The sequence below is a fragment of the Xiphophorus hellerii genome, chromosome 19 (assembly GCF_003331165.1).
Source record: "Xiphophorus hellerii strain 12219 chromosome 19, Xiphophorus_hellerii-4.1, whole genome shotgun sequence".
Taxonomy (NCBI): domain Eukaryota; kingdom Metazoa; phylum Chordata; class Actinopteri; order Cyprinodontiformes; family Poeciliidae; genus Xiphophorus; species Xiphophorus hellerii.
The window spans coordinates 6,007,892-6,035,548 of record NC_045690.1 but is presented as its reverse complement, the minus strand read 5'-3'; the positions used below and the strand labels follow the sequence as shown (position 1 = coordinate 6,035,548).

Below are 27,657 nucleotides of genomic sequence, written 5' to 3'. Positions count from 1 at the left end.
AAAGAAAGGAGAGAATAAAAGGAAATAAAGAGAGAAGGAGAGAAAGAAGGAAAGAGAAAAAGAACAAAGAAGCCAGAGAGTTTCTGCAGAACGCTGATGTTGGGCAAAACCAAACTTTGCATATCAAAGACCAACCAGACAAAAAGTACTGATGGCAAACTGCAGCTTTTAGTTTGAAAAGTTGTGATTTAGATGATGATTTATTAGACGAGGACGAATTTAAGATGTATAATTCAGTAGGAACTTGAAGACCTAGCAAACCAGCACCATACTCAGTAATTTAAACGCTCTCTCTGGTGATTCAAACATTTTTACCTGAGCTGTGAACACTGTATTAACATACACTTCAAAAACGACAACCCTTTTTCTGTCTGTTTCATGTTAAATTAAACTAAACTTTTCCTGTTTTAGGTCAGCTAGAATCACCAAAATAATTTCATTTTGCTAAATAATAGGTGGAGAGATTTTTGTTTTTAAAATATATGCTGACAGAGTGAAAATAAAGCAAAGCATGGATTTTTTGTGCTGTTAATAATGATATTATTAATAAAATAAATAAGTAAATAATAGATTTTGCACAAATTCCAGTGGTTCAGAGCCTAAAAAAAATCTTTTTTTAAAACTCTTTAAAAATTCAAAGCAGCTAAAAAAATCTAAACTGGTTCCTTGATGTGGGATTTCCAGCTCAGGCGTGTCTCGTCTCATTCCCATCAGCTACTGTTTGCTGACGCCATTGTGATTACAGATTAGATAAAACACAAAGAATTACAGAAATCCAAATGTCGTCTACAAGCATAAATGACTGTCTTAAAGTCTTGTAGTGAATGTCACGTCACTTTAACTCAGTGAAATCATCATATTTTTAGTTTTTAGGTCTCATTTCCTCAACTGGTCAGCAGGTGGCAGCAGATTTCCAGACTTTAATCTGACAGAATGACTCAGAAGTAGCCGGGTTTAGACACAGGATGCCCTTAATCTGCTTTAGATGTTCAAATCATTCCTGACCTACTTCTTACTGGGAAGAATTGATCTGATGGTGCGACCGATTCTCAGTTTATTCTGCATTTCATCGCTATCAGCTCTTTCCTGGTTATCACCGCAGACATTGTCAAACATTGCTGTGAAATCACCTCATGCAAAAGGTGTTAAATTATCGCAGATGTTGATTTTAGTCTGGCGTCTACGTAAATGCCGGTGTGGAAAGAGAAGCAGAGGAAATGAGTGAAGCTTGTGGTTACGTCTGTAGAGGCGGACACAGGTGTATTTTTAATTCTGCACTTTGTCTTCAACGTAGCTGTTTAAAATTTCTTAGAATAAATGATGCAACTTTTCATTGGAAGTGCACTTCGTATTTTATTTTCTAATAGAAGTGCAGTTTATTAGTGGCCACAAAATACATTTAACTCAAATATTTGTTGCATTTGCTACAACCGAACCAAAGAAGTGCAAGATTGTGACGTTTAACAACAATTAGTCTTGTTTTTTGTTTTTTTATAAATATAAATTTACATGCATTTGTATTCACTCCCACCGCTCTCTAGTTCTCATCCCCTCAGTATGACAGTGCCACCACCATGTTTCACCATGGGGATGATGCGTTCAGAGGGGCTTTCTCTCCATACAGAGCTAGAAGGTTTAATGTTGTCTGATCATAATACCTGTATCTCCTACATGGTTTGTAGAAAACAAAACATTTTAGAGCTTTTTTTTTCTTGCTACTCTTCAATAAATTGATTACTTACTATGAGACTCCTGTAGGAAGTCGGCTACACTTGATTTTATTTTGGGATGTCAGAGAAAGGGGTATTGAACACAAAAATGTCTGCCACACTTCAAATTTATGCCTCCAAACTAATTTAGATGGGACCTATAATTATTACATTTTAAACTTCCATTTTGGTCTCAACTGCTTCTAAAAGCAACCCAAGTACTTAAAAAACTCACCCAGCTGTTTTTTGTAGTAATTTAATGTTTTTTGGTGTTTGGAGAATGGGAAGTTTCTAAAGTTTCCAGATTGTTAAACCAGATTCCATGGTTATCTAGCAACCATACTGAAGCCCAGCTTGTTACCTAGCAACCCTAGCAGAACTCCAGCATGTTTGGTCAGCTGATTTTACCCCTGCAGATAGTTGGTATAAATTAATTCTTTTACATTATACGTAATATTTGTCAGGATTTATTATAATAATAATTTGGATTTACTCAACATTTGTAATTGAAAAAATATTTTAACCAATAATTTAATTAATTTCTATTTAAATTTACTTGATTAAATGAATAGATTTTAGTTAAAGTTGAATATATGTTAATTGTCCCTTTGTTGCCATAATTTTAAAATCTTTTTTCTGAGCATGTTTTGTTGTTGACTTACTATTCATAAACCACTTGCTACATTTTTGTTGGTTGTGCAGGAGGTTCCACTTCTGCTTTTCAGAGATTGGAAAAGCACTCTCTAAGAAGCAGAGAGTGCAGTTATATGTGCACAGCTTGCAGCCAATGATTTTGTGCAAAACATTATGTTAATAAAACATGTTTTTACCTATCCTGACCTGTTCAAAGAAGAATAATATGTCACCTTTAAAGAAAAGCCAGGTACAATTTTCCTTCTGCTTCATAATTATGTTTTACCTTTTGTTGGTTTGAGACATAAAATCCCAGTAAAACTCACTGAAGTTGGTTGGTATAGTAAAATGTGGAAAAGTTTAAAGGTTGGGAAAACTTCCATGTTCTTCCTCTTAAAGTGGTTTTCTTTTCCCCAGGCTGATTAACAGACTAATCCTCACCACTCGACAAAGATTTATGGCTCATATCTGGATTTATTTGCAGTTGGCTGCACAGAAATTCATAAAACAGACATGTAAAATTTATGAGCGGCCATATTTGATCTCATTCTGCACACACGGTCACTGGTTTCTGTAATAACACTGCAGCCTGAGGGAAGCTGCAAATGTCGTCTCCTCATTTAGATTGCTTTATTTTTTTTAAATTGCAGGATCGTCTTTTCTTCGTGATGGAGTTCGTGAACGGAGGCGATCTCATGTTCCACATCCAGAAGTCCAGGAAGTTTGACGAGGGCAGAGCGCGTTTCTACACGGCGGAGATCACTTCCGCCCTGATGTTCCTGCACAGCAAAGGCATCGTCTACAGGTTTGAGACAAAAACTCATAAAACATGAGGTCACACAGGAGCTACAGAGTTCAGAATACGTGCTCAGAAATGTCATATTAAAAAAAAATCTTTCCAAGGTTAATATGAAGAATGTAGCCTTTGAAGCAGTAAAAAGGAATATAATTAAATATTCAGACCTGATCTTTCTGTACAATACTTATAAGTTAAATTTGTAGTTTTATTTTAAAAGCTAGCAGGAAATTGCAAATCCATGTTTTCATTTTTATGCACTTGGAAGACTTAAGATTTAAGTTAAAGCTGCACAGAAATTAATAAAACAGAAAAATTTATAAAATTTATAATTTTTCTGTATAAGTGACAGAAAAATTGGAGTTTTCCCACAATTCAGACTATTTTTTATAGAAAATTCTTACTTTTTACAAAATTGAGGTTTATTTTTTACAAAATTCTGATTTTTTTTTTTTTTTTTTTTACAGAATTCTGACTCTTGAGATTTATGCCTCTAATCTCAGGATTTTGACTTTTTTTTAGAATATTAAATTTTTTAAAACAAAATTCAGATTTGTTTTTATAGAATTCTGATACTTTTTTTTACAGAATTCACAAGATTTGGTTTTTTTTTTTTTTACAAAATTCAGACTTTTTTACAGAATTAAATTTTTTAAACAGAATTCAGATTTCGTTATAGAATTCTGATTTAATTTCTCTCTTTTTTTTTTTACAAAATTTTTTTTTTAACAATTCAGTTTTTTTTCAGAATTCAGACTTTTTTTGTTACAAAATTCAGACTTTTTCACAGAATTCAGATGCTTTTTGAATTCTGACTTGAAATCCAGAATTTAGACTTTTTTTCCAAAATTCGAACTTATGATGTCATATATGATTATGATTTACACACTAGTCATAATTTTATGGGGTATAATTTACAGAATAATGTCACAAAATCTTGAAAAAGTATTGCCAAACATGTCAATATTTTGACAATGTACTGAAATAACCTGAAACTATCTTAATAAACTATTTAAACATCTATTATCAGAATCAGTGCAAAGACTGTGTTGCACGCAGCTGAAGTCTAATTCATTCCCACTTTACCCACTGATCATGCATGGAGCCTCACAGATTAGATGAACCAGGATGTCAAAGGTCACAGAGAGTTTGATGAGCCATAGTTACTGATGAAAATGTGGATTTATTGCAGCTGGTCTCATTACTCCAATATTGTACAATAAATATTGCAATCGCATGATTTCCTAAATCTGCAAAGCTGGAAAAAGATTCATGTAACACAGTTTTAAGTTTGGTCAGTTTTAATTTGGCCTTAAAAGCCAACATTAATATTGATGACGGCAGACAAACAAATCAAGTGTTGCTTTGCACTCTGAGATAATAATAAGATGTGAGATCTTTTTATTCTGCCTGAAGGAGGTCGGATGGCAGAGCGGCGGCCGTCCTCCCAGTGCATGATGGGAGGGAAGGGGGCCATCATGTGAGCAAACAGTAACTCCAGAGTTATATTTAGGTGACCATGTGTCCTGCAGTCTGGGACCAGCACATCCCACAGCTTCTTTAGAATGACGGGATAAAGTTACAACCTACAAAATAAAACTAAACCTGGCTCCTTAATGTCAGACTAAGTGATTTTATCTTATTATTTTGTGTCCACGCTTTAACTTATCTGCAGATTTTGCTTCAATATTTTCACATGATTAATCATTTGGCCCCCAGGCTGCACTTTGGACAACCCAAAGAATTTTTCTCTTTATTAGCCTTTTTTGCTTTTATTTTCATTTTGTTGTAAGCCACAAACCTCCAGGTTAAAATAGTACAAAAGTCTGTACTATTTTAATTTTAATTTTTAGCTAAAGTTATTAAGAGCCATTTTGACTCTGGAGTCGCAGGTTACCAAACCCTGAGCTAGCTTCATTTTCATCCGTTTCCCAATCAAACAGCACATTTCAACAATAAAATGGTGCTAAGAAGAAGAATAGGATTTTACAACACAGTAAAAAAAAAGTTCAGTTTGTGTCACAGCATTTGTCAGCACTTCCTCTGCTCCTTTTTGGAAATTTTCACATTTGTAAACGGTTATCTGAGATTCTTTCTCATCAGTGTTGAAACCAGGGCTTCCAGTTTACCCAGTAAACACAGGAAACTAAGCTTGACTCGACCCTGCAGTCTAATGAGGTTAATTAGATCAATGTTGCTGGTTATATTTTTGGTGATGTGCATCTCTGTGATGAACACACAACATTAATGATGCATCTGGATATCTTGGATTTGTTGGGTGCTACACTGCAAAAATAAAATCTTTCCAAGTACTTTTGGTCTAGTTTCTAGTGCAAATATCTCAGTACACTTCAAAAAAGACAAAACTAACTTCCAAGAAAATTTTCAGCAGGATGTAGGAGCTTGTTTTAAGTAAATAATTCCTTAACACTGATGAAAAACGTTCCAGTTCCACTGGCAGATAATTTCACCGATAAGACTTTTTTATTTTATTGGTCAAACAATGAAACTAGTAGATTTTCATCGGTATTAAAGAATTATTTACTTAGAACAAGCTCCTATATCTTGCTGAAAATGTTCTTGTAAGTTAGTTTTATCTTTTTTCAAGTGTCTGAAGATATTTACACTAGAAACTAAGCCAAAATTAGTTGGTAAAATTGCAGTGCAGAGCCTAAAACAATTGCATTATTATCATTTTTACTTATTAATCAATAAAATTATAACAATAATGACATATTCAGTAGTATTTTTATTCATTTCAACTAGTATTCAATCAGAACAAGGTGAATATCCAGCAAAAAACACAAAACCCTACAAAGTATTTTTGATCTAGTGTGCAAATATCTCAGTTCACTTGAAATAAAACAAAATTAACTTACAAGTAAGTTTTTATCAGAACATAGGAGCTTGTTTTAATAATTTCTTATTAAAACTTATGAGACTTTTTTCTCTTTATAAGTGAAATAATCTGACAGTAGATCTAGTACTTTTTCATCAATATAAGGTTGTTTTTTTTTAAAACAAGCTCCTATATCTTGCTAAAAAGTCACTTCTAATTTAGTTTTATCTTATTTTACATGAACTAAGCTGTGGTACTGGAAACTGGTCCAAAATCCTTGGTAAGATTTTGTATTTTTGCAGTGTAAGGCTCTGTTTTCCCATTATTTGGTTAAACAAAGAGAGAAGTGCTCCGCTGGAGGATGAGTCAATGTTACACAAACTTCTTCAATCAGAAAAAAGCAAACCAGACCCAATGAGTGCTTAATCAGCAGTCAGCCTTTCAACTGCTGGTTGCTGCATTTATCATCTCCTCCTTCCATGGAATTCACTCACTCCTTTTCCCGTTGGAAACTAAAAAGTTAAGTTTCATTTCATTATATTAAATCTCATCTGTGCAGCTTCAAGCCTCATCTGCACAGTGACCTTTGCATGAATGCTGGGTCATCTGATCACAGATTAGAGCTTAACCCAGGAGCCCACACTCAGCAGCTTTAATCTCATGTCAGATGACAAAGCAGCAGCTGAAACGAACATGGAGATGGAGATTATTCCTGGGAGGCTTTGTCTTCAGAGTCGAAACCTCAGCGGAGAGAGCCGTACTGACCTGACTGAATCAGTTCAGGCATCAGTTACCACATTTATAGATTACATCTTTGCTGCACCTGTGCATTTTACTGTAAGGTTTATTTCTGGATGGTTTTATAAAAAAGCTGCATGCAATTTTTGTCAAATAAAGTACAAGGATGATGCTCTCTGACAGCGGCGTCCATCTTTCTCACCATGTGAGTCAAAACTGTAAAGTTGAAAGTATTTGACAGCCACAAAATGTTTTTTACTTGAACAACAATATACAAAATACAATATTTCTACATAGTAGAAAAAATCTAATTTCTGTGGAAAATTATAAATCTGAAACGATTAAGTGAATTATTTGTGATCGATTATTTAAACAATTTTCAACTAATTTAGTAACCAATTAATCGTTAATTGGAGCACACAGACTTTAACAAAAGGCCATTTTCTGACACAACACAATCACAGCAAATGAAGCCAAAACTGTACAAAAAATAAGTACATTTTAAATTTAAAGTATAGAAAATACTTTATCAGTAAATATGTTCTACCCATAGCTCTTCCAGTGGCATTGTTTTAGTTTATTTTGTTTTAGCTATTCAAACTTTAACATTTCCAGTATTTTTTTGCTGCAGATGCTTGCTGTGTTGTTGCATTTTAGGCCATAAATTTATTATTTTCCTTTTTAAAAAGAGGAATTTATTATTCATTTGCATCTTTTAATGTATTTCTAATGTTGTATGAAATGGCTAAATTGATAAATCTGCCATTTTTAAAATCCGATTAATCGTCAAAATAATTGATCGATTAATTAATAACTAAACTAGTCGTTAGTTGCAGCTCTAATCTGCAAACAAGGTTGTCAATATAAATTTTTTCTACTGTCTTTGGACAGTCTCAGTTTTAGTAAGTTAGTTAGTTAGTTAGTTAGTTGTTTTGTTGCCTTAAACAAAGACCAAAGTGAAATTTGCAGGAGAATCTGGATAAATATTGGCATAATAAACACATTTGACTGTGTTAGACAGTTTGTGATCATGTTCTGATTGATTGAAATGTTTTTATTTTTGTGTTTTTCTGTTTGTTCTGCCTTGCAGGGATCTAAAACTGGACAACGTCCTGCTGGACAAAGATGGTCACTGCAAGCTGGCGGACTTCGGCATGTGCAAGGAGGGAATATTTGAGGGCGTCGCCACCGGGACGTTCTGTGGGACTCCGGATTATATCGCCCCAGAGGTCGGTTAAAACCCTGAGATTATCGATTTTCAGGATTAATGGTTGGTTTTATTTATTTGTTTATTTTTTTGTTTGACAAAATTCTCCAAACCAAAGAGGCAAAAACATGATTTGGATTAATTCACAATGCAGGAAACTCTGAAGTTTGAGTTTAAAAATGTGGAAAAACAAAATGGAGTCTGGGAAAATGTTTCTGTTTTTAGATTTTATTCTGTTTGCTTAAAGTTTTATTTATTCATCCAGCCATCAGTACATCCATCCATTCAACCATCCATATTTAACTTATATTCTAACGCATTCTTCAGGTTGTTTTGTTTGTTCTTATACATGAACTGAATTAATACAAGAATAAATCATCAAATATCAGACTCAACCTCGTCAGTGTGCTTCACTGAACGGATGTAACACGGATGTTTAAGTTCACAAAACATTCCTTATTATAAATGACAGCGCTGTAATTGAGGAGGAAAAGGGGAATTATTTCTGTTTAAGATCAGTATAAAAACTTTAAAAACTCTGAGTTCATGTTTTCATAAATATATTTAATTATAGATGATTTGTTTTTAAACTGAATGAGCTCCATTCAGCCTCCTGCGGTCTTTGAGCTCGCGTGATGCAGTTTTTCCATCAGACCACCTCCGTATGAACAAACATGGCGCTCGTTGCTCGTCACTTAAAATTCCTTCCTGACTAACTGGAAGGCATCACAAGCTTGTAAGCTTCCCTGTTCGCTCTTAGGATGCACATTCAGCCGCAGGTTTGCTTTTCAGAACCCCAGATTGTCTTTGTTTTTTTCCAAGCAGTCCAGAGTGTCTGGGCTCATGAAAGGGCCGTTTTAAAGTGCTTGACCCGAATCCAACATGACTAAAACTCAAGTTATGAATATAAATGAGACTTTTCTGCTCTCTGTGTTTTAACAGGAAACTTTACAGAGCTTGAAAACGTGTTTACATCCTTGTTAAGTAGAGGATTTAACTTTTATTGAACAGTTGTTGTTTTTTGCACAGTTTTGCTATGTCTGCTTACTGACTGAACTGTGGAATCAGGAAATCCCTTTTTAATCATATAAAATTCATTTTTTGTAATTTTTCTACTTCTATTTTGGTCTCTACTGCTTCTAAAAACAGCACATGTACTTAAAAAAACAACACATGTACTTAAAAAAACAGCACATGTATTTAAAAATGTTTTTTGGCAATAAGTTAATCTTTTTTGGTGTCTGGAAAATGAGTCGTTTCAAAAACCTCCTGATAAGTCACATTCCATGGACACTATGCCGTTACCTAGCAACGCCAACCCACGTTACCTAGCAACCCATTCTGAGTTCCATCTTGTTTAGTCAGCTTTTTGGCAGAAATTCCTCAACAAAGAAAAAATGTCTGTATTGTAAATGATGGCACAACTGTAAATACTTTCTAAAATAAGGTGGGTTTGGATAAATTTCTTTTTCTTAATAAAAGTTTTATCAAATCTGTTTTTATGCTTTGTGTGAAAATGTCAAGTAAAAGGTTATTTATATAGCACTTTCACAACAACCCCAGCTGACCAAAGTGCTTCACAACAGTCACAACGTCACAGTTAGATAAGTGATAAAACAAAGAATAAAGTTAAGTTAGGTAAAAATAATAAGACAATCTCTGCAGCAATCTCCCATAAACTCGAATTAGTGAAGTACTAATATTCCACTTTTTTTACTGGTCATAAAATGTTTTTTTGACCAGCCAATTCAGACATCTTAGCCTGGTTTAAGTTTTGCATGTATTTTATTATATATTAGTGTTTTTTAATGTGTGCCTTTATGAATGAGCAGGATCTGTTTCCCAGTAGGGAAGATAAAATCTCCACTGATGTTTCCACAGATCCTGCAGGAGATGATGTACGGCCCGTCGGTGGACTGGTGGGCGCTCGGCGTGCTGCTGTACGAGATGCTGTCAGGCCACGCCCCCTTCGAGGCTGAAAACGAAGACGACCTCTTTGAATCCATCCTCAACGAGGAAATCGTTTACGCGTCCTGGCTCAGTAAAGAGGCGGTCAACTTCCTCAAAGCTGTGAGTTCAATCATTCACCATGAATTTCCCAATCAATTTTTCTTTTGTTTTTTTTAGGGGGACTTACTGAGCAAATTTCACAATATTTGCAAGTTTTTGTATTTCTATTTGGGTCTCAACTACTTCAAAAAACGAGACAACCAGTTGAAAAAATATTCAGCTGTTATTTTTGGCAATAAGTTAATGCTTTTTGTTGTCTGGAAATAAAACACCTCCTGATTGACATTTCACAGGTACTGCACCTTTACCTAGGAACCCCAGCCAAGCCCAGCCCTGTTACCTAGCAACCCCAGGGGACCTCCAACAAGTTTTGGTCGGCTGGTTTTACCACGTTATTGCTGAAAAAGACAAGAGTTTTTATGTTCACTTACTATTCAGAAATCACACAACAGTATTTCATTTATAACATGAAAAATACAGCTTGGTATAAGAGAAATAATCTGCCAGTCAAACTGTTACTTTTTAAGGAAATAATTGCTAAAAAAAAAGGTTCGTACATGGTTCTGAAAAGTTACTTGTAAGTTAGTTTTGTCTGATTTCAAGTGTACAAAGAAATTTGAACTAGAAACTAGACCAAAATTACTTGGTAAAAGTTTGTATTTTTGCACAATACTTGCTGTATTCTTGTTGATTATGCATGAGGCTCCACTTCTGCTTTTCAAAGATGTGCAGTTGTATTATTGCGCAACCTTTTCACTTATTTGGATCTAAAGTGACAAGAAGCCATAAAACAGCTAATTCTGAAAAGAGCTTGAAGTAGACTGATCAGACCAGGCTGAAATCTCATTATCTAAGAATTATGAAAACATAATTTAATAAACTATATTTTATAGACCAAAGACTGATACTAACCTATTCATATAAGCTTAATAGATCACCTTTAATTAGAAGAAAAATGATTGAAGTTGGTTGAAAGGTTGAACTTAGTGTGATATTTCATTTATTTGCCCTCTAATGACACATTCATGAAGGAAATCAGTTAATCAGATGACCTTTGACCTGCTTTGCTGATAGTTTTTCATCTGTTTCTCAGGATTTTATGGTCTGGGTTTGTGTTTATGTTGTCGAACAGATGGAGTGGTGTTATTGCAGCTTGACTGGCTACAGTTGGAAATTTTCCAGCCAGCTGTTTGGTTTGTTACATAACTATATTAAGGCATGGTTCAGTTGCCAGCCTGAGCTATAAATATGACGCCTCCCCCCTTTCTGTAAGTGATTCCACCACGCTACAGGAAACGTCACAACGGTCTCCTGTGTTGGTTCGTCCTCGGCGGCGGGTTGGTGTGGAGGGATTTGGAAAGCGCGGTTCTATTTTTATCAAAGGTTAATTCTCTGTAAGGTGCACCGTGGCTTTGACAGGTAGTTCACAGAGCTGAGTTGTTCTGCTGTTCAGAAATTAGATGATTTACTAAAAATCATAAAGTCTGAGTTCATACTTTCACCACAAACACCAAAGTCTTACCTAGTGTGTTTCTAGTGCAAATATCTTAGTACACTTGGAATAAGATACAACTTAAAAGTAACTTTTCATTAAGAAATAGTTTTGTTTTAAGGAAATAATTCCTTAATATTGATTTTTAAAAAAGCACTTGTTCCATTGACAGATAATCCTATTTTCTAACATTTTTCCCATTTTATGAATGAAATAATCTGCCAATGGAACTAGAACTGGGTTGCTAGGTGACGGGCTGGGGTTGCTAGGTAACGGCACAGTGCCCTTCATTTTGAACTCAGTGGAACTAATAGTTTCACCTAAAACAAGATGGTGTATCTTGCTGAAAAGTTATTTGTAAGTTAGTTTTGTCTTATTTCATGTGTAAAATGTTCTGTTTTTGCAGTGTAGTCCAAATATATTAGTACACTTGAAATAAGACAAAACTAAACTAAAAGTAACTTTTGCAGTAAGACATAGGAGCTTGTTTTAAGTCAATACTTATTTAATATTAATTTTTTTTAAATTAATAGTTCCACCAGTTTAACATGTACTTTCTCATTTATCTTGCTAAAAAATTACTTGTTAGTTTTATCTTATTTCAAGTGTACTAAGATGTTTACACCCGGAATATTTACACCAGTTTGTGTTTTATAAATAATTTGAGAGTTAAATTAATTCTGTGCCAGCTGGAGAAATGTTCCAGCTGCTCAGAGGTTTTATTCTTGTATTTAATGCTGACGCGGCAGGTCTGGGTCTGAGGATGGCACTGATGGCATGAAGCCATGGAAAACGGCATCAGCTCCACTTTTCTGTCTGCAACCGTCTGAACCGGTTGACCCCCAACTCGTCTGTCTCAATCCTTTAATTTTTCCAGTTAAAACCTGACATTCTGAAGGCAAATGGAGAAGACGAACAGTTAATGTAAATGTTTTTATGAGAAGATAGTAGCAAAGTAAGTCAGAAAAAAAACAAGTTGCTTAAATCTACTATTTTAAAGATTTTATTAAGAACGAGTACAGCTCTGGTTTTCCAATAGTCACTTATTTTCCTCTAACGACTCATAAAATAGAGAGGGGAAAAAAAAACATTTTCCGGACTCTTTGATAGAGGCAGACATTTTAAATCCTGCAGAAATTAAAATAACTTCCTCAATAATTCGTCAAGGCAGATTTTTCTAATTTACATCACAAGTTTTTGAGCTTCAGATTAAGGGAAAAATGAGCTGATTTAGATCGTTGTTCGAATGATTGGTTCATCTTTTCCAGTACCAGATATTTTAATTTAGAATACGGGAAAAACTTGTTCCTGGCAGATTAATTCACTTATAACAAATGCGTTTTCATCAATATTAAGGAATTATTTACTTAAAACAAGTTATTACTTCTTGCTTAAACGTTAGCTTTGTCAGATATCAAGTGTACTAAGATATTTACTATAAACTAGACAAAAAATACTTTTCAATATATAGTTAATGGCGTATTAATCCAAGTTTGTCCTTTCAGACTATTACATTTTAATTTTGAATAAAAGGAAAAGAAAAACACTTAATACTAGAACTGTAAGATATTTTAAATATCCGAAATAAATCAACCAAAAATAAAAATGGATTATGTAAACAAAATTGCCCTTCAAAACAATAAAAATCATAAGAATAAATACTGTACAGCTCGTTTTAATGATTCATATGATTTATCGATTAATTGCTAGCAGAAAGATTTATACATTAGAGAAAATTTTTAAAAGAATAATATCTTTGCTGGAGTAACATAAAAACAGTGATAAAGTTTAACCTAAAAAAACTGAATTAATTGTTTGTAAAGTTGAAATATTTCATCAATGAGTTGTAATTCATTGATGTCATCAGTCATCAGCTCCTCATCAGGAGGAGCTGATGACTGTAATTTAGATGAATGATGCCTGCTGTGTTTTTGAAAACTAGAACCCTGCAAAAATACAAAAATAATAATTTTGGTCTAGTTTCTACTGCAAATATCTTACATTTAAACAAGACAACACTGACTTATAATTAACTATTCAGCAAGATTTTGTTTTAAGTAAATATTCCCAGAAAAATAACTTGTTCCACTGGCAGATTATTTCCACTTAAACAAGACATTTTCCCATTTTATAAGTGAAATAATCTGCCATTTTAAGAAATTAGTGACTTAAAACAAACTCCAATGTCTTGCTGAAAAGTTACTTACAAGTTTGTTTTGTCTTAATTAAGATTATTTGCACTAGAATCAAGACCGAAGATACTTGGTAGGATTTTGTGTTTTTACAGTGAAGCGTCTTTCAGGTTATTATAGTAACGGTTGCCGTGGAGACGGAGCGTGTTGGGTGTGTTGTGCTTGTCTGAGCGTTACTTCCAACGCTCCCCAGCGAACACAAACAGCCAAGAATGCGCAGGTTCCTGGCAGAGGCGAGGTCAAGCAAGCGTCGCCCTGTTTCCTCGGGGTCAGAGGTCACTTCCTCCAGACCGTTAGCGCTCAGCAGGGGATTCACTTATTGTCTGAGTTTGAGCAACACGGGGAAGTCGAGGCACGTCAGACATTTACAGTACGAAGCTGAACTTTGGCCAAGTGTGGGTGTGTGAGTGTGTGTGTGTGTGTGTGTAGGGAGGTGGAGACTGACTGGATGGGTTTCATCCAGTCTAGCCAGCTTAATCCAGCTGAAGGAAACTTGATACAGTTTGTCATAAACACTCAAACCAGCCGAGTCCAGTTCACTATTATTAGGAATGTTAGTAGTAGTACTACTGGTAGCAGGAGAAGTAGTAGTATTTGTCGTAGTGATGGTACTATTTGTTGTATGTGTAGTACTAGTATTTTTTTTATAGTGTTTGTATTTAATTAACATGTTTTCAGCTCAGCTTTTCCAGCAGATTAGATGCCAAAATCACACAGATCATTTACATTTATTTCAAAGAAATCCAGTTTTCATGTAGTAGTAATAGTACAAGTAGTAGTAGTAGTAGTTGTTGTAGTAGTAGCAAAAATAATAATATTAACATCATTATTTTTGTTTCATGCATGTTCAGCTTTTTCAGCAGATTACCTCACAGATTCTGCTTTCAGCATTCACACTTATTTGCAGAAAAATGCTATTATTATTAGTAGTAGTAGTAGTAGTAGTAGTAGTAGTATTGATGAATCCTGCTCTTTTTGGGTTCTGCAGTTCCTGACCAAAAACCCGGCGCGGCGTCTCGGCTGCGTCCCGTCAGAAGGAGGCGAGGACGCCGTCATCAGCCACTCCTTCTTCACCGGCATCGACTGGGAAAAATTAAACAACAGAGAAATAGAGCCGCCATTCAAGCCAAGGATTGTAAGTCATTTAAAAAGAAAAGAAAAGAAAAACTCCACTGGTGGCATATGAAACCAGATAGACACATACACTGTAAAAACAAACTGCCTCCTGGTGTGGCATCATGGGAAAAAATCAAGCAAAGGTTAAATTTACAGATTCTGGAAGGTGCCATATTAATCTTTCATTTTACATTTTTTAGAGACTAAATTTAATTATTTTGTCATAATGACCAAACGAAAAAGAGGAAGTAAGGCGGTGGCAGTATGATGCTTTTCTGCTGGAGTACAAGCAAGCTACACTGTAAAAACACAAACTGATACCAAGTATTTTGGTCTAGTTTCTACTTCAAATATCTTAGTACACTTAAAATAAGACAAAACTAACTTAGAAGTAACTTTTTGGTAAGATATAGGAACTTGTTTTAACTCATGAGTTTTAACAAAAATACTAACTATAAGTCATATAATCTGCCAGTGGAACAAGACATTTTAAAAAATTTTGTTGTTCTTGTTTTAAAGGAAATTCTATAAAATATGAACAAATTGTTTGTTAATTTCTGAATTGGGAAAAAGTTCTAAAAAAGCTTAAATATGTGGTATTTTGAAAATAGACATAATAATTTAAAATGGGAATAGTTTGGTCTAATATTATGTAAGGCAAATAAAAAATATAATTTGGACTTAATTCAGTTCATTTTTTAGTTATCAATTAATGAGATTTTTAACTTGTCTTTTTATACAGTAAAATATGCAAATAAATATTTAAATTCCTTTTTCAACTAATAAAATGAACATTTTACTGCCTAACTTTAATGAACCATTGATTATTTGTAGCAAATGATGCATCTTAGGCTAAAAAAATTAACATGTTTGATTTATCAACACAGTGTAGAGATAATCTAAAAGGAAAAGTTTTTGGATTAATTGATTAATAATTGGACAGAAACAGGTGCTTAATAGTTATTTTTAATTTTTTACAGAATTTGAACCAGGTGAAGCTAAAACTGCCACTGAAGGAGTTTTTGGTAGAACATATTAACAGATGGATTTTTTTTTGTTTTAAATGTATAATATATATATTTTTGTAAATTTTTTGCTCTGAGAAAGTTGTTCTTTCAGAAAATGTATGATTAATCAATTACTAAATTAGTTAACGATTATATCAATAATTGTTTCTTCACGATTAATCAGATTAATCGTTTCAGCTCTGAATGTAAATATCTTTTGTTTCTTCTCTTATATTTATGATTGTTGGTGTTTTATTCTGACATTTTCCTCTCATTTCTTTATTATTTTCCAGAAAACGCCTGAGGATGTGAACAACTTTGACCCGGACTTCACCCAGGAGGAGCCGACGCTGACCCCCATCGACGACCCCGTAATCCCTTCCATCAACCAGGACGAGTTTAGAAACTTTTCCTTCACTTCGCCTGACCTTCTGAACATCTGAGAGGCTCCACTCCTGGCATTTATCTCCCAGTTTTCCTCCCAGTTTCTACTGAAACCACTAGAACTTCGTCGCTGTCTCTGACTCCAACTCATGGAGACACCGGGCGTTAGCTGAACTCCTCTGCACTCGTTTAACCCCGGATGTCGCATTTTTCATCTGATTTTTATTGTTATTTTCACTGTCAGATGGATTCACTGGCACTTTCAGCCGTTCTGTTGTAAAGGATTTTCTTCCTATTTCTTCAGATGGAAAAAATACTTTTTTAAAAAAAGAAAATAATAAAAATGTTCTGCATTCAGAAACACACACCAGTTTCACACGAATCTGCCAGATTTCCAGAAAGGTCCAAATACCAGGTAAGTCCTGGAAAACCTGTGACTGGAGCAGATCAGTGACCTACTCTCTCTCTGGAAAAATACAAATGCACACAGATTGAAGAAGTTAGAAACGCAGCAGAAGTTTTTCACCGATTAAAGATGGCAGAACCTGATCAACAACCTGCAGATAAGAGGCGGCGCATTAGCTGTTTATTTGGACTCTGCTGCTCTCTTGTTAAACATGACGCAACGTTTCGCCGACTCATCCTGATGGGGAAATATTAAAAAAAAACAGATTTCGCCACAGCAGTGAAACAAAGAGAGAGTGATTGCAAACGGTTGTATGTTGGCAGAACGAAAGGAGCATTCACTCTGTAAACACAGAGGCTGCACTGCAAAAACAAACTCTTACCAAGTGGCTTTGAATAGTTTCTGCTGCAAATATCTTTGTACATTTGAAATAAGATAAAACTAACTTGCAAGTAATTTTTCAGAAAGATATAGGAGCTTGTTTTGAGTTGATAGTTCCTTGATATTGATGAAAAAATACTAGTAAAATGGCAAATTATTTCACTTGTAACATGACATTTTTCCCATGTTATAAGTGAAGTAATCTAGAACTTTTATATCAATATTATGGAAATATTGACAATAAGCTCTTATATCTTGATAAAAAGTTACTTGTACGTTCGTTTTGTGTTATTTCAAGTGTACTCAGATATTTGCACAAGAAACAAAAACACTTGGTAACATTTTGTGTTTTTGCACAAAACTTTTTTTACCAAGTGTTTTTTTTTTTGGTCTAAGTAACTTTTCAACAAGATATGGACTTGTGTTACACTGCAAAAACACAACATCTTATCAAGTATTTTTGGTCTAGTTTCTAGTGCAAAATAAGACAAAACTAACTAATAAGTAACTTTTCAACAAGATATAAGAGCTAGATTTAAGTAAGTAATTCCTTAATACTGATTAAAACCGCTAGTTTTCCTATCATACTACTTCACTTAAAATATAGGAAAATGTCTTTTTATAAGTGAAATAATCTGCTAAGGAAACAAGTATTTTTTTTTAATCAATATTAAGGAATTATTTACTAAAAATAAGCTCCTATATTTTTGCTGAAAAGTTACTTGTCTTATGTTTGTCTTATTTCAAGTGTACTGAGATATTTGAAACTAGATCAAAAATACTTGATAATATTTTGTGTTTTTGCAGTGTGTGTGAAGGCTTCCTGCTCTCTGGCCTGTTGGTTTAAATCCAAGAAATTCATGAAAAACGTTCAGCCCCTGATAAAAGCGGAACAAAAAGCAGGCAAACAGGGAGAGCTTGAAACTTTCACCTACATTTTCTGATCCTGCAGCGGACGGGTTGGGCCTTCAGCCGAGCTTCAGTTTTCGTTGCTAAATAGTGGAGGATAAACAGGAAACCACACACGGCGTCACTGCTGTCGCCTTTAATCGAGACAGGAAGAGGAGAGCGACGAGATAATTTATCAACCTTTCTGTCCTGCAGTAAGAAGCGTTTTGGCATATTTTCATTTCATTTAAGTGAGAAATCGTCATAAGGGGAAAAAAGGCTTGAAAACATCCATTAGTGGAATTAATCTGCTTGTGGATTGATAATATATTAATTTATTAAATATGACTGTACATCTTTTCTTTCCTCATTGAAGTTACTTGTATCAGATGGAGCACCCAGAGGTTTTACTCAAGTAACAGTAGCAATATTACTCAAGAAAAAATAAAAGTACAGTGCCATAAAACGTGAAAGTTACTCAAATAAATGTAACTGGTACTTCTGTCACACCTCCATGCTTGTCTTTTTTTGCAGAATAATTTTAATTCAGCCACATTAAATCACTTTCGACCATAGAAAGACAACATGACTGACTTTGAAATTCTATGCCTTCGTTTTGTCTTTTGAGCCGTTATTTTATTCTCTGTATTATGCATAAACCAGCTGCGTTTTATTTAGATAATACATTTGAAGGCCACAAAAAGACCCACAAAGATGTTCTGTTTTCAATCATCAAATATCGCAGCAAATATCTGCACAGCAAGCAGCAATTGCTTTTACGCAAAATTGACATTTTCCCGTTGTTGTGTTTCCATTCAGGTCTAAAATGCTTCTAAAAACAACCCAAGCACTTAAAAAAAACACCCAGCTGTTGTTTTGTCAAGAAGTTCACGTTTTTTGGTGTCTGGAAGATGAACCATTTCAAAAACCTCCCAAATGTTAAATCACATTCGACAGGCACTGTTACCTAGCAATTCCAGTCAAGCCCAGCCCGTTACCTAGCAACTCCAGCCGAACTCCAGCACGCTTGGTCAGCCGGTCTTATGTGCCGTACAATGGCTGCTGAAAGAAATAAGTGTTTTGTTGTTGACTTGGCGCAACTGCATGCAAAAACATAAAATCTCACCAAGTAATTTTTGTCTCTTGTGCAACTATCTTAGCACACTTGAAATAAGACAAACTAACTTATAAGTAACTTTTCAGCAAGATAAATTAGTTTATATTAAATCAATAATTCCTTAATATTGATAGAAAGTACTTGTTTCACTGACAGATTATTTAATTTATGGATTAAATGTCTTATAGTGAAATAGTCTGCCAGTGTAACTAATAGTTTTTAGAAATAAATCACATATTCTCGCTGAAAAGTTACTTTTTAGTTTTGTCTTATTTTAAGTGAACATTTTGCACTAGAAACTAAACAAAAATACCTGGTAATAGTTAGTTTTTGAAGCGTACTTAATATTAAAAGTAAATAACATGCAGATATTTTCACTAAATGACAACCATTATTCCATTCAGATTTCACTTATAACTAGTCATTTTTCATCAATATTAAAGAATTATTGACTTAAAACAAGATATTTATTGCCAAAAACCTACTTGCAAAGTTAGTTTTGTCTTATTTCAAGTGTATTAAGATATTTGCATTAAACAAGACCAAAAATACTTGGTAATATTTTGTGTTTTTGCAGCGTCACAGCTCCTTCCAGGAGGATAATGCACCCAGCTGATCTCTGAATGGTTTCTTGGACGCGGTAATGAGGTCACTGCCCTTCAGAGGCCTCTGCGGTCTCCAGATCCCAATCCAGTAAATCACCTGGATGTGGAAAATCTCTTCCTGGATGTGCAGCTGACGAAAACTGGGTCAAACCCAACATCAGGAAGCTGTACCTAATAAAGTGGCTGCCAGTCTTTATTTTCCTCACTTGGTTATTTGTTAGAGATGTGGAATCCAGAATAAAGTTTAATTATTTCAGCTACAATTCTTCTTGAACAGCTCAACGCCTCCCATAAATCCACGGTAGTGGTGACGTAACGTGACTTTTACTTCAGTAATTTCTTGGACGGCTACTTTTTACTTCTACCTGAGTAAAAATATGTTGAAGTAGTGCTACTCTCACTTGAGTACAGTTTTCTGCTTAGAAGCGGCTTTATAATAGTGAAAGTATTTATTGTGAATGGACCGCGCGCGTTCCCGCTGTGGAGCAATCATGTGACTGCGCGCCCCCGCGGCAGCAGCGGGCGGAGCCTGCGCGCGAGCGCCGCCTTCATGAGGCAACATTGTCTCGGTGAAAAGCGCTCATCCAGCGTGGCACTATTTTCTTCCTTTACGCAAAAACTAACCAAAAACCTCCGTTTTCAGAAGAGGATAGTTTGATCTTTTTGGACTAAGCAACAGCTGAAGGAACTTTTATGTGATCTACACGAGGATTTGCGGGATAGCTTCAGTAAAAAGTGACATTTTGGTTGATTTCTCGACGCGACCGGGTCCAGCTTGACGCTGATAAGAGAGGCTCGACTCCAGCCCAACCGTCCTGACATGGACACAGCGATCATACCTGAAAAGAAAAGGTAATGTTGCGGCTAGCTGATGCTGCCCTCTGGGGTTAGTCTGGTTTTTAGGGCACTCTGAGAGCTTTGGTGTTTCGTTTTGATTTGTTTTTACTGCCAGCCGTGACATTACGGCCTTAATTTCAAGGTTAAGAGCTAGTTTCCTCTCTTCATTCGTCTCGGTGCTCTGCTAGCGCGACTAGCATCTTAGCATGCGGCTAACAGCGGGTTTTCACAATTAAAAACTACATTTTAAGCATGTTACCATTAACAAATATTAATTTCAGATTCTTAATTGTTTATTCAGTTGATCCTGTTTACCTGTGTCTGATTTAACGCTTTGTCACCTTTTTTTTGCTTTCTGCATTTTATTGCGCTAGCCTTGATGCAACAAGGGCTTTATTTACATTTGATTGACGGTATTCAGCCAATAACTCATCTGTGCAGGTGTTTGGTTTGATGTGGCAGCTTTGACAGTTCAGTGAACAGCTGTGTTTAGTTTCTGCTGAAATGTTAACAGTTCTGAGTTTAGGTGTGATCAAATAAGTAATTTAAAAGCGGGTTTTTGTTTGTTTTAGCCACTGAAAATAGCCAGAAGTTAATTCTGTTAGTGGGATTACATCTGCTCACTAGTAAAAGGTAGAAACAACTTATTTACGGCTGCTGACGTTGTGCCAAAGGCCAAGATGTTGACCACAGGTGCTTAGCGGATGAAGCTTCCCGAAATAGGTGAATGAGTTTCAGATTAATACAGTAGTTTAAGGCCAGATTCAGGCGACAAGGGGTTCCTCACATCAAATCCCTAAGAGGTTTTAACTAGTAGTAACTGCTTATAAATTAGTTTTAGACAGAACTTAATGCATTTGTTATCTATGCACTCAACATTTCTATGCATAGAGACATTTCTTTAAGGTGTAAACTTAAAGAAACCAATCAATTGGCCAGAGAGTCAACACAAAAACAAAAACAAGGTTTCTTTCTGTACATATTAATTAAATACATTCAAAGTAATCCATTTTTAATGCACCAATGACCAGCATGCAATTTAAAACACTTTTTTTGAGTTTAGTTCAGATAAAATGTTAGTGTTTATTATTATTTTATCCATAAATGGATAATCCTTATTATCTATTAAGGAACCCCTTATAAGTTGATGATAAATTACGTATTTTAAATCAACATTAGCCATGAAAATCCTGGTTGTTGCCTTTCTGATTTTAAAAAAGTGTGAGATGGTAGGAAACAGCACAAAAGATCAAGGTTTCCCCCAGAAAACAGTGGTTGGGGCGCTCTGCAGTCATTCATCCAGCGTGTGTTTGAATTAAAAATGTTTAAAGTTGACAGGAAATTTGAAAATATCACTTGATAATTATGTGTTATTGGAAGATTAATATATGAACACCAATTATAAAGTCTTAAAAATGCAAACATAAAAATAAAAACTTAAATAAATAAGCAATGCTAAGCTCGGTAGGGGAACAAGTAAAGCCTGGTGGCCCGCCAGGCTTGTATTACACTGGAGGAAACCCTGAAAGATGTATTTGTCGATACAAATTTGTCAGAAGTTACAATAATCGTTTCAAAACAATCGGAATAAGGAGAAAAGAAAGAAAAGAACCCCAGACCTTCTACTTACTGACCATAAACCAGCCAAACTTTCTTAACCTTTAAATACTGGTTGTTGTTTGCATTAATTATAATTTTAGGTGGACACTGACTAACAAAATCCTTTGGCTTTGCATTTATTTGACTCGGAGCTTTTGTTGTTGATTTTAATATTCAAACTATTTGGTCATTTTGCTGGAGCATGATTCCAAGGCAACACTGAAAAACAAAGTTTGTAAATCAGAAAAATGTCTCTAAATCCTTCTTTGACAGTTTTGTTTGAACTGATTCGTCTCACTTGAAATGACAGAATCCGGCCATCCTTAATACAATGCTGGAAACATAAATTGTGCAATCCCAACTCTACAGACGGGTAGTCGTTTCCTCAAAATATTAGCCAGGCCTGGCTGCCGGCATCAGATGTAACTTGAGCTGAGCTGTGTTGGTTTTCTACAGTTTCTTCATTGAATACTCACTGTAGAACGGGGAGACCTCTTTATTCATGCTGAAACTACACAAACAGTCATGGGAGAAGTGTTAAGTTTAAAATATTGTTTTCAAATCTGTATCCTGCTACATATTTTCAGTTCTAGCTTGTTTGTTCAGTAATCATGGGAGGATGTTTGGGTCAAATCTGTGGACAAAAACAAAAGAAACTTTGTTTAATGGGATTTTCAGAGAGCCATCAGTAAAAGAAGCAAAGCAGGGCCAAAATAATATATTTGCACCTTTAGTTGTAACCAATTAAGTTGTAAAAAATATGCACCATAATTTAATTCAGTCCAATTAAAAACATCATCTTGAGAGAAAAAGTCATTTAAATTTAATCACACAAACATTTAAAATAGTTATGAAACAGTGAGTCAGGTTCAGTTTACTATTCAAATTAGTTTCAAAAGTTTTCTAACACATAAGATTGTATTGTGATTGACTTGCAGCATTTATTGACCATTTAATTACGCAATTTAACATTTTGAATATAAATTTGCTAAGTGGAAACATGGCAATTTTGAAAACTCATTTTTTGATAAAAATTCTTGGTGTTTAGTTTTTTTGGCCGTACCAAAATTGGTTTATTTTGCAAAACTCTTTTTTTGCATCACACTAGTCACATGATCAACAACAGGATGTTTCCACTGATGGAAACCACGAAGATGTGGAAGACAGGAAGTGGTTGGAGGATGATTGGCGCATCATTCTTTAATGACTTACTGTGTGAACAAACTTCCTCACGTTTGATTTCTAATTGTGTTTCTTAATTATTGGAAATGCCACAATTGCAAATAAAAAATTTTCTTCATCATTAGCGAACTCTTGACAAAGTTTTGCGCACATTTGTAAAGGAAACGCAGCTACTGGAGAGGAAGATCTCCCATTTAACAGGAAGAAACCTCCAGCAGAACCAGAACCAGGTGGATAAAGAGACACAAAAAAAAAAACAGTAGAACAAATCCTTTCTTTGTTTCTGTGTTGGTTAAAAGTAAAAATTTTAAAACAGAAGTGGAAGAACGTTCAGTTGTTCAGGATTACTAGATAGCAAAATTAGCTAGGCGATAAATTAGCCCAAAAATGGCAATAAACGATAATATTGCTGCTTTGACACCATTTTCAAATATTGATTATGCAAATTGACCCGCTCAAAGACCAAAAAATCTGAATTTTGTAAAGAACACTGAACACCGGAACTGGAAGTTATTTTATTTTAGTTTTTGCTTAAAGTATATTTAATTGGAGAAGTATCGTGTTTAGCGTACGAGTCCAAGACAAATTTCTCTTGGGAAAATATCCAAAATAAAATGGCAAATTAAACGGAAATAAAAGCCACTTACTATTAAATTCAGTTTATTTCTTTAGTGCCAATTCACAACAAAATGGTGTCTCAAGGCACTTTAAAGAAAGTGAATAATTTCAATTAAAACCAAAATAATTTACATCTCTGTAAACAGAATTACCCTTAAAAATTAATGAGACTGGTAATTATTAAGCTAATTTATCGTGCGATTAATTGCTTATTGCAACAGGCTTAAGCATTATTAATGCCAGACCATTAGAGAACTGAGAGAAAACAAAGTGTAATGAAAGCAAATATCTCAAATTGGAGAGCAGTAAAAGAAGAAAGTCTGATAACTAAAGGATAAGAACAGATGGAGAGGAAACCAGTCGTTCACTTGGTAAAAAGATTCCCACATAGAGAAAAAGTTATAGATTTCCATCCCAAGCTGATGGATTTTTATTTTGTCAACTTGCCGCTCTCTGAACCTGAAACCCGATCGTCTGTTTGGGTCAACATCCGCTTTGCTTACAATAAATAAGTGTTGGGTTTTGGCCCGCTGCTGCAGGCTGGTTCGCTGCAGTTTCAGCTGGTTTCTGAGAGGTGTCTTGGTACGACTCATCTCATCCCTTAATCACAGGGGCTTGACGTCAATAGGAGTGGCCAAGTGTGTGGTGGCTCAATGGCTGGCAATTAGCAACTTGCTCAGAGGCATTCAGGCAGCAGGCGGGTTACAACACGGTCAAGAAACCCGGTTCTTGTGGGCGCAGAGCACAGATGTGTTTTGGTTTGTGGTTGATTTGATGAATGTGTGCACATGACCTACTTTTGCTCAACACATTAGAGATAAGTATGGTTGGTGTTACTGAGATTTTAGAGAATATGAAGGTACATTTTGATAAAAAATAAATAACCAATTTGGGCTTCTTCAGTTCCCATTTCAGTAACAGGCATTAAAGTAGAAAGCTGCTAATTTTGCACCTTTTCCTTGTTGATCTGTGATAAATTTAGCTCAGAATGTCTCAAACAATGCTAGGAAGGATGCATGGTGAAATGATGTTTGACGTCCATTAGGGATGATATTAAATGTAACTTCGTCTTTCCTTCCTCACACGGATGACTTCAGAGTCTAAGCACACATTAATCTATTTTTCCAGTTCCATCGTATATGCATTGCATCTCTTATCTGTGCCTAACTCTTTAGAGACTGTACAGATTTATCTACTATTTATTAATGAACAGCAGAGTTGACTAAAAGTTTAAAAAGTTGCTACGATATGTAACTAATTTTGCTGGACGATAAATTGTCCCGGACGTTATTGCGATAAATGATATTGTTGTTTTGAAGTAATATAATGGTTCAATTCTAATGGGTTTTTAACACTGGGACACTATTTTCAAAATAAATAACCAAAACAACAAATAAAATTAATTATGAGGTATCTGTAAACAAATTATCCTTCAAACGAAAAGCTAGTTGAGACCAGACTTAAGACTTTTGTTATCAAGTTTTTGGTATAAAGAGACAAGCAAATTATTTAATAGATTATTTCTTATTTCCATCTTGTAGTGAAACTTGATTAGTTCCTTCAGTTGAGTTTTAATTTGGTTAAAAATGAAAGTTTTCTCTCTTTTTGGATGGTGACACTATGGAAACTGAAAGGATTTCGGTTTGTACATTACGACGGTTTAACTGAAAGCTTGTGATCTCGACTTGAGTGATTCATAATTCAGATTACTGTTGGCCTTTGTCAGTTGGATTAAGCTTTCCTTAAATCCCAGTTTGTGGTTTTTTGGATGTTCAGAAGGATAAACAAATGCTTAATTTTAAGTCTGGAGGTTTTACATCAGGAAGGATTCGACTCCTTAGTCACACACAAGTAGATATTTTACACCAATATGTCAGAAATGATCATTAATGGGAATTTTTACTGCATTTTATTTGTGCACGGCCGTATAGGGCACAAAAACCATCTATAAAAATAGAATAGTTTTCACTATGATTTTGAAGACTTTTTAAAAAATAGTTTTCTTGCTGTATCTATGGAGAGTTTCTGAGTTTAGAGGCAACATGATGTAAGGAATGGAGAAGCTGGTACATTTTCAAAAAAGCAGAACTAAAAACTAGTTTGAAATTGAAGTCAAGTGTTGACTCCTATTAACATTTCACATTTTTGAACGCAGAAAATATTTATTACCATCTTTAAATGTAACTTTTACTCATTTTGCAAATTGCAGTGATGAGGTTTGTGGCGGATTTGATCTTGTTTTTGTAAAGTTTTGATCTATAAGAGAGAAGAACGTCAATTTGGGTTTTTTTTTGTTTTTTTAGCTTCCTTTTTGGGGACGGTCATTACTTATTTATATTAGGAAGAGAGGTGATGTCACACAGTGTGTGTAAGAAAGCAGTTGGCATGAAGCTTTCACTGTTAAGTAAATATTTTAATTGTAAACAACTTTAGCCACTGTGAATCTTTAACAAAGTTAAATATGGACCTTACCTTTAAGATCTTCAAAAATCTGCCAGCATTTCCAAACCTTTGGCTTAAAAAATAAAACTAGAGAAACTGCAGCCTTCCTGTTATCTAGTGAAAGTCCTGCTCTCTCTTCTAGCTTGACAAGTCTAAATATTTTGTGGTAAAAACAAACAAAGCCATTTTGTCCTAAATCCAGTAAAATAAAACTAATTTAGATGCAAATGTTACAGATCCCTTCTAATGGACTTAAACTAATAGTTTTTGATAAATATCCACAATTACAACATTCATTTTTTAAGGTTTTTGAGTAAAGTAAAACTAACTTTTTCAAAAAGAGGATGGATACTTTTTCTTTTAATGGGATGTTGATATTGATGGAGAATTATTTAAAAGAAAAGTGGATTAGAAAAAGTTTTACTGGTGTTTTTTATATCATTAATTGGTGGAAATTCAATGTTATTGAAAAACTGCTAAAACCTACATTTGTTAATATATCTGTATTTTTTTTAATGTGTTGGTTCTTTATTCTTTTATTAACTGAATAAATAAAAGAACTGGCATTATTAAAAGCCATGGTGGAAGCTCCAAAGTGCTTCAAATCAATTCTTCTGAATTAATTTACTGAACGTTTCCATTACAAATATGCGCAAAACTTTGTTGTTACTCCGCTACAGTTAAAAAAACACAGTTTTGCAATTGTGTTGTTTCCATTAAATTGGAAACACAATTAAACTCACTTGTGGATAAGTTTGTTTTAGTGATAAGTCATTTAAAACATGCAGCGTCACTTCCTGTCATCGTCTTTGTCATTTCCGGCAGTAGTAACATCTGGTTTGATCACATGACTCATGATGCGAAAGAAATGTTTTCATTGCAGTTTTGCGAAATACATCAATTTCAAAACAATAAAAAAAATCACTTCATCCTATCGCCAAAACTTTCTATAAAAAACAAGAGTTTTTCTTTTAATTGCCTTGTTTCTATAAGTTGAATTTATGTTTGATGCATCAAATTGTGTAATTTTAAGGGTAATGCAAATGCAGCTACTGAGAAAATAGAGCTTTCACTGTTCTTCCCTCAGCAAAGCCATCCACACAGAAGAGTGTTGTTCCCTGAGCCAGGTAGTTCAGTTATCAAGGTTTCCCCCCAGAAAACATGCTAAGCCTGGTGGTTGGGCGTTGGGCAGTCATTCATCCAACGGCCCACTGTGTTTTTCAGTTAAAAAAATGTTTAAAGTTGACAGGAAGCTTGGAAATATCACTTGATAATTATGTGTTATTGAAAGATTAATACCTGAACACCAACTTTGTTGTATAAAAACTGCAAAAAAAATTAAAAAACTTAAATAAAGAAGCAATGCTTAGCCTGGTGGGGGCACAAGAAAAGCCTGGTGGCCCACCAGGCTGGGGGAAACCCTGTAGTTATGCTGTGTTGAGTATTTTTCAAGCTTTGA

The 27,657-nt window shown here is 34.7% G+C and overlaps 2 protein-coding genes across 3 annotated transcripts in view; both read left to right on the top strand.

Annotated features, from left to right (window-relative positions):
• The window catches only part of prkcha (protein kinase C, eta, a), a 41,660-nt gene extending 25,172 nt beyond the window's left edge, over nt 1-16,488 (top strand). For both annotated transcript variants that reach the window (XM_032546336.1, XM_032546335.1), the window contains exons 10-14: nt 2,993-3,147; nt 7,806-7,944; nt 9,804-9,992; nt 14,605-14,751; nt 16,033-16,488. In XM_032546336.1, coding sequence (XP_032402227.1) covers nt 2,993-3,147; nt 7,806-7,944; nt 9,804-9,992; nt 14,605-14,751; nt 16,033-16,182 — 780 coding nt within the window. In that variant the 3' untranslated portion in view covers nt 16,183-16,488. The remainder of the gene's footprint in view (nt 1-2,992; nt 3,148-7,805; nt 7,945-9,803; nt 9,993-14,604; nt 14,752-16,032) is intronic.
• A 3,574-nt stretch (nt 16,489-20,062) lies between these two features.
• LOC116708978 (hypoxia-inducible factor 1-alpha-like) overlaps nt 20,063-27,657 on the top strand; it is a 24,219-nt gene continuing 16,624 nt past the window's right edge. Inside the window, exon 1 of the mRNA XM_032547170.1 lies at nt 20,063-20,372. Coding sequence (XP_032403061.1) covers nt 20,341-20,372 — 32 coding nt within the window. The 5' untranslated portion in view covers nt 20,063-20,340. The remainder of the gene's footprint in view (nt 20,373-27,657) is intronic.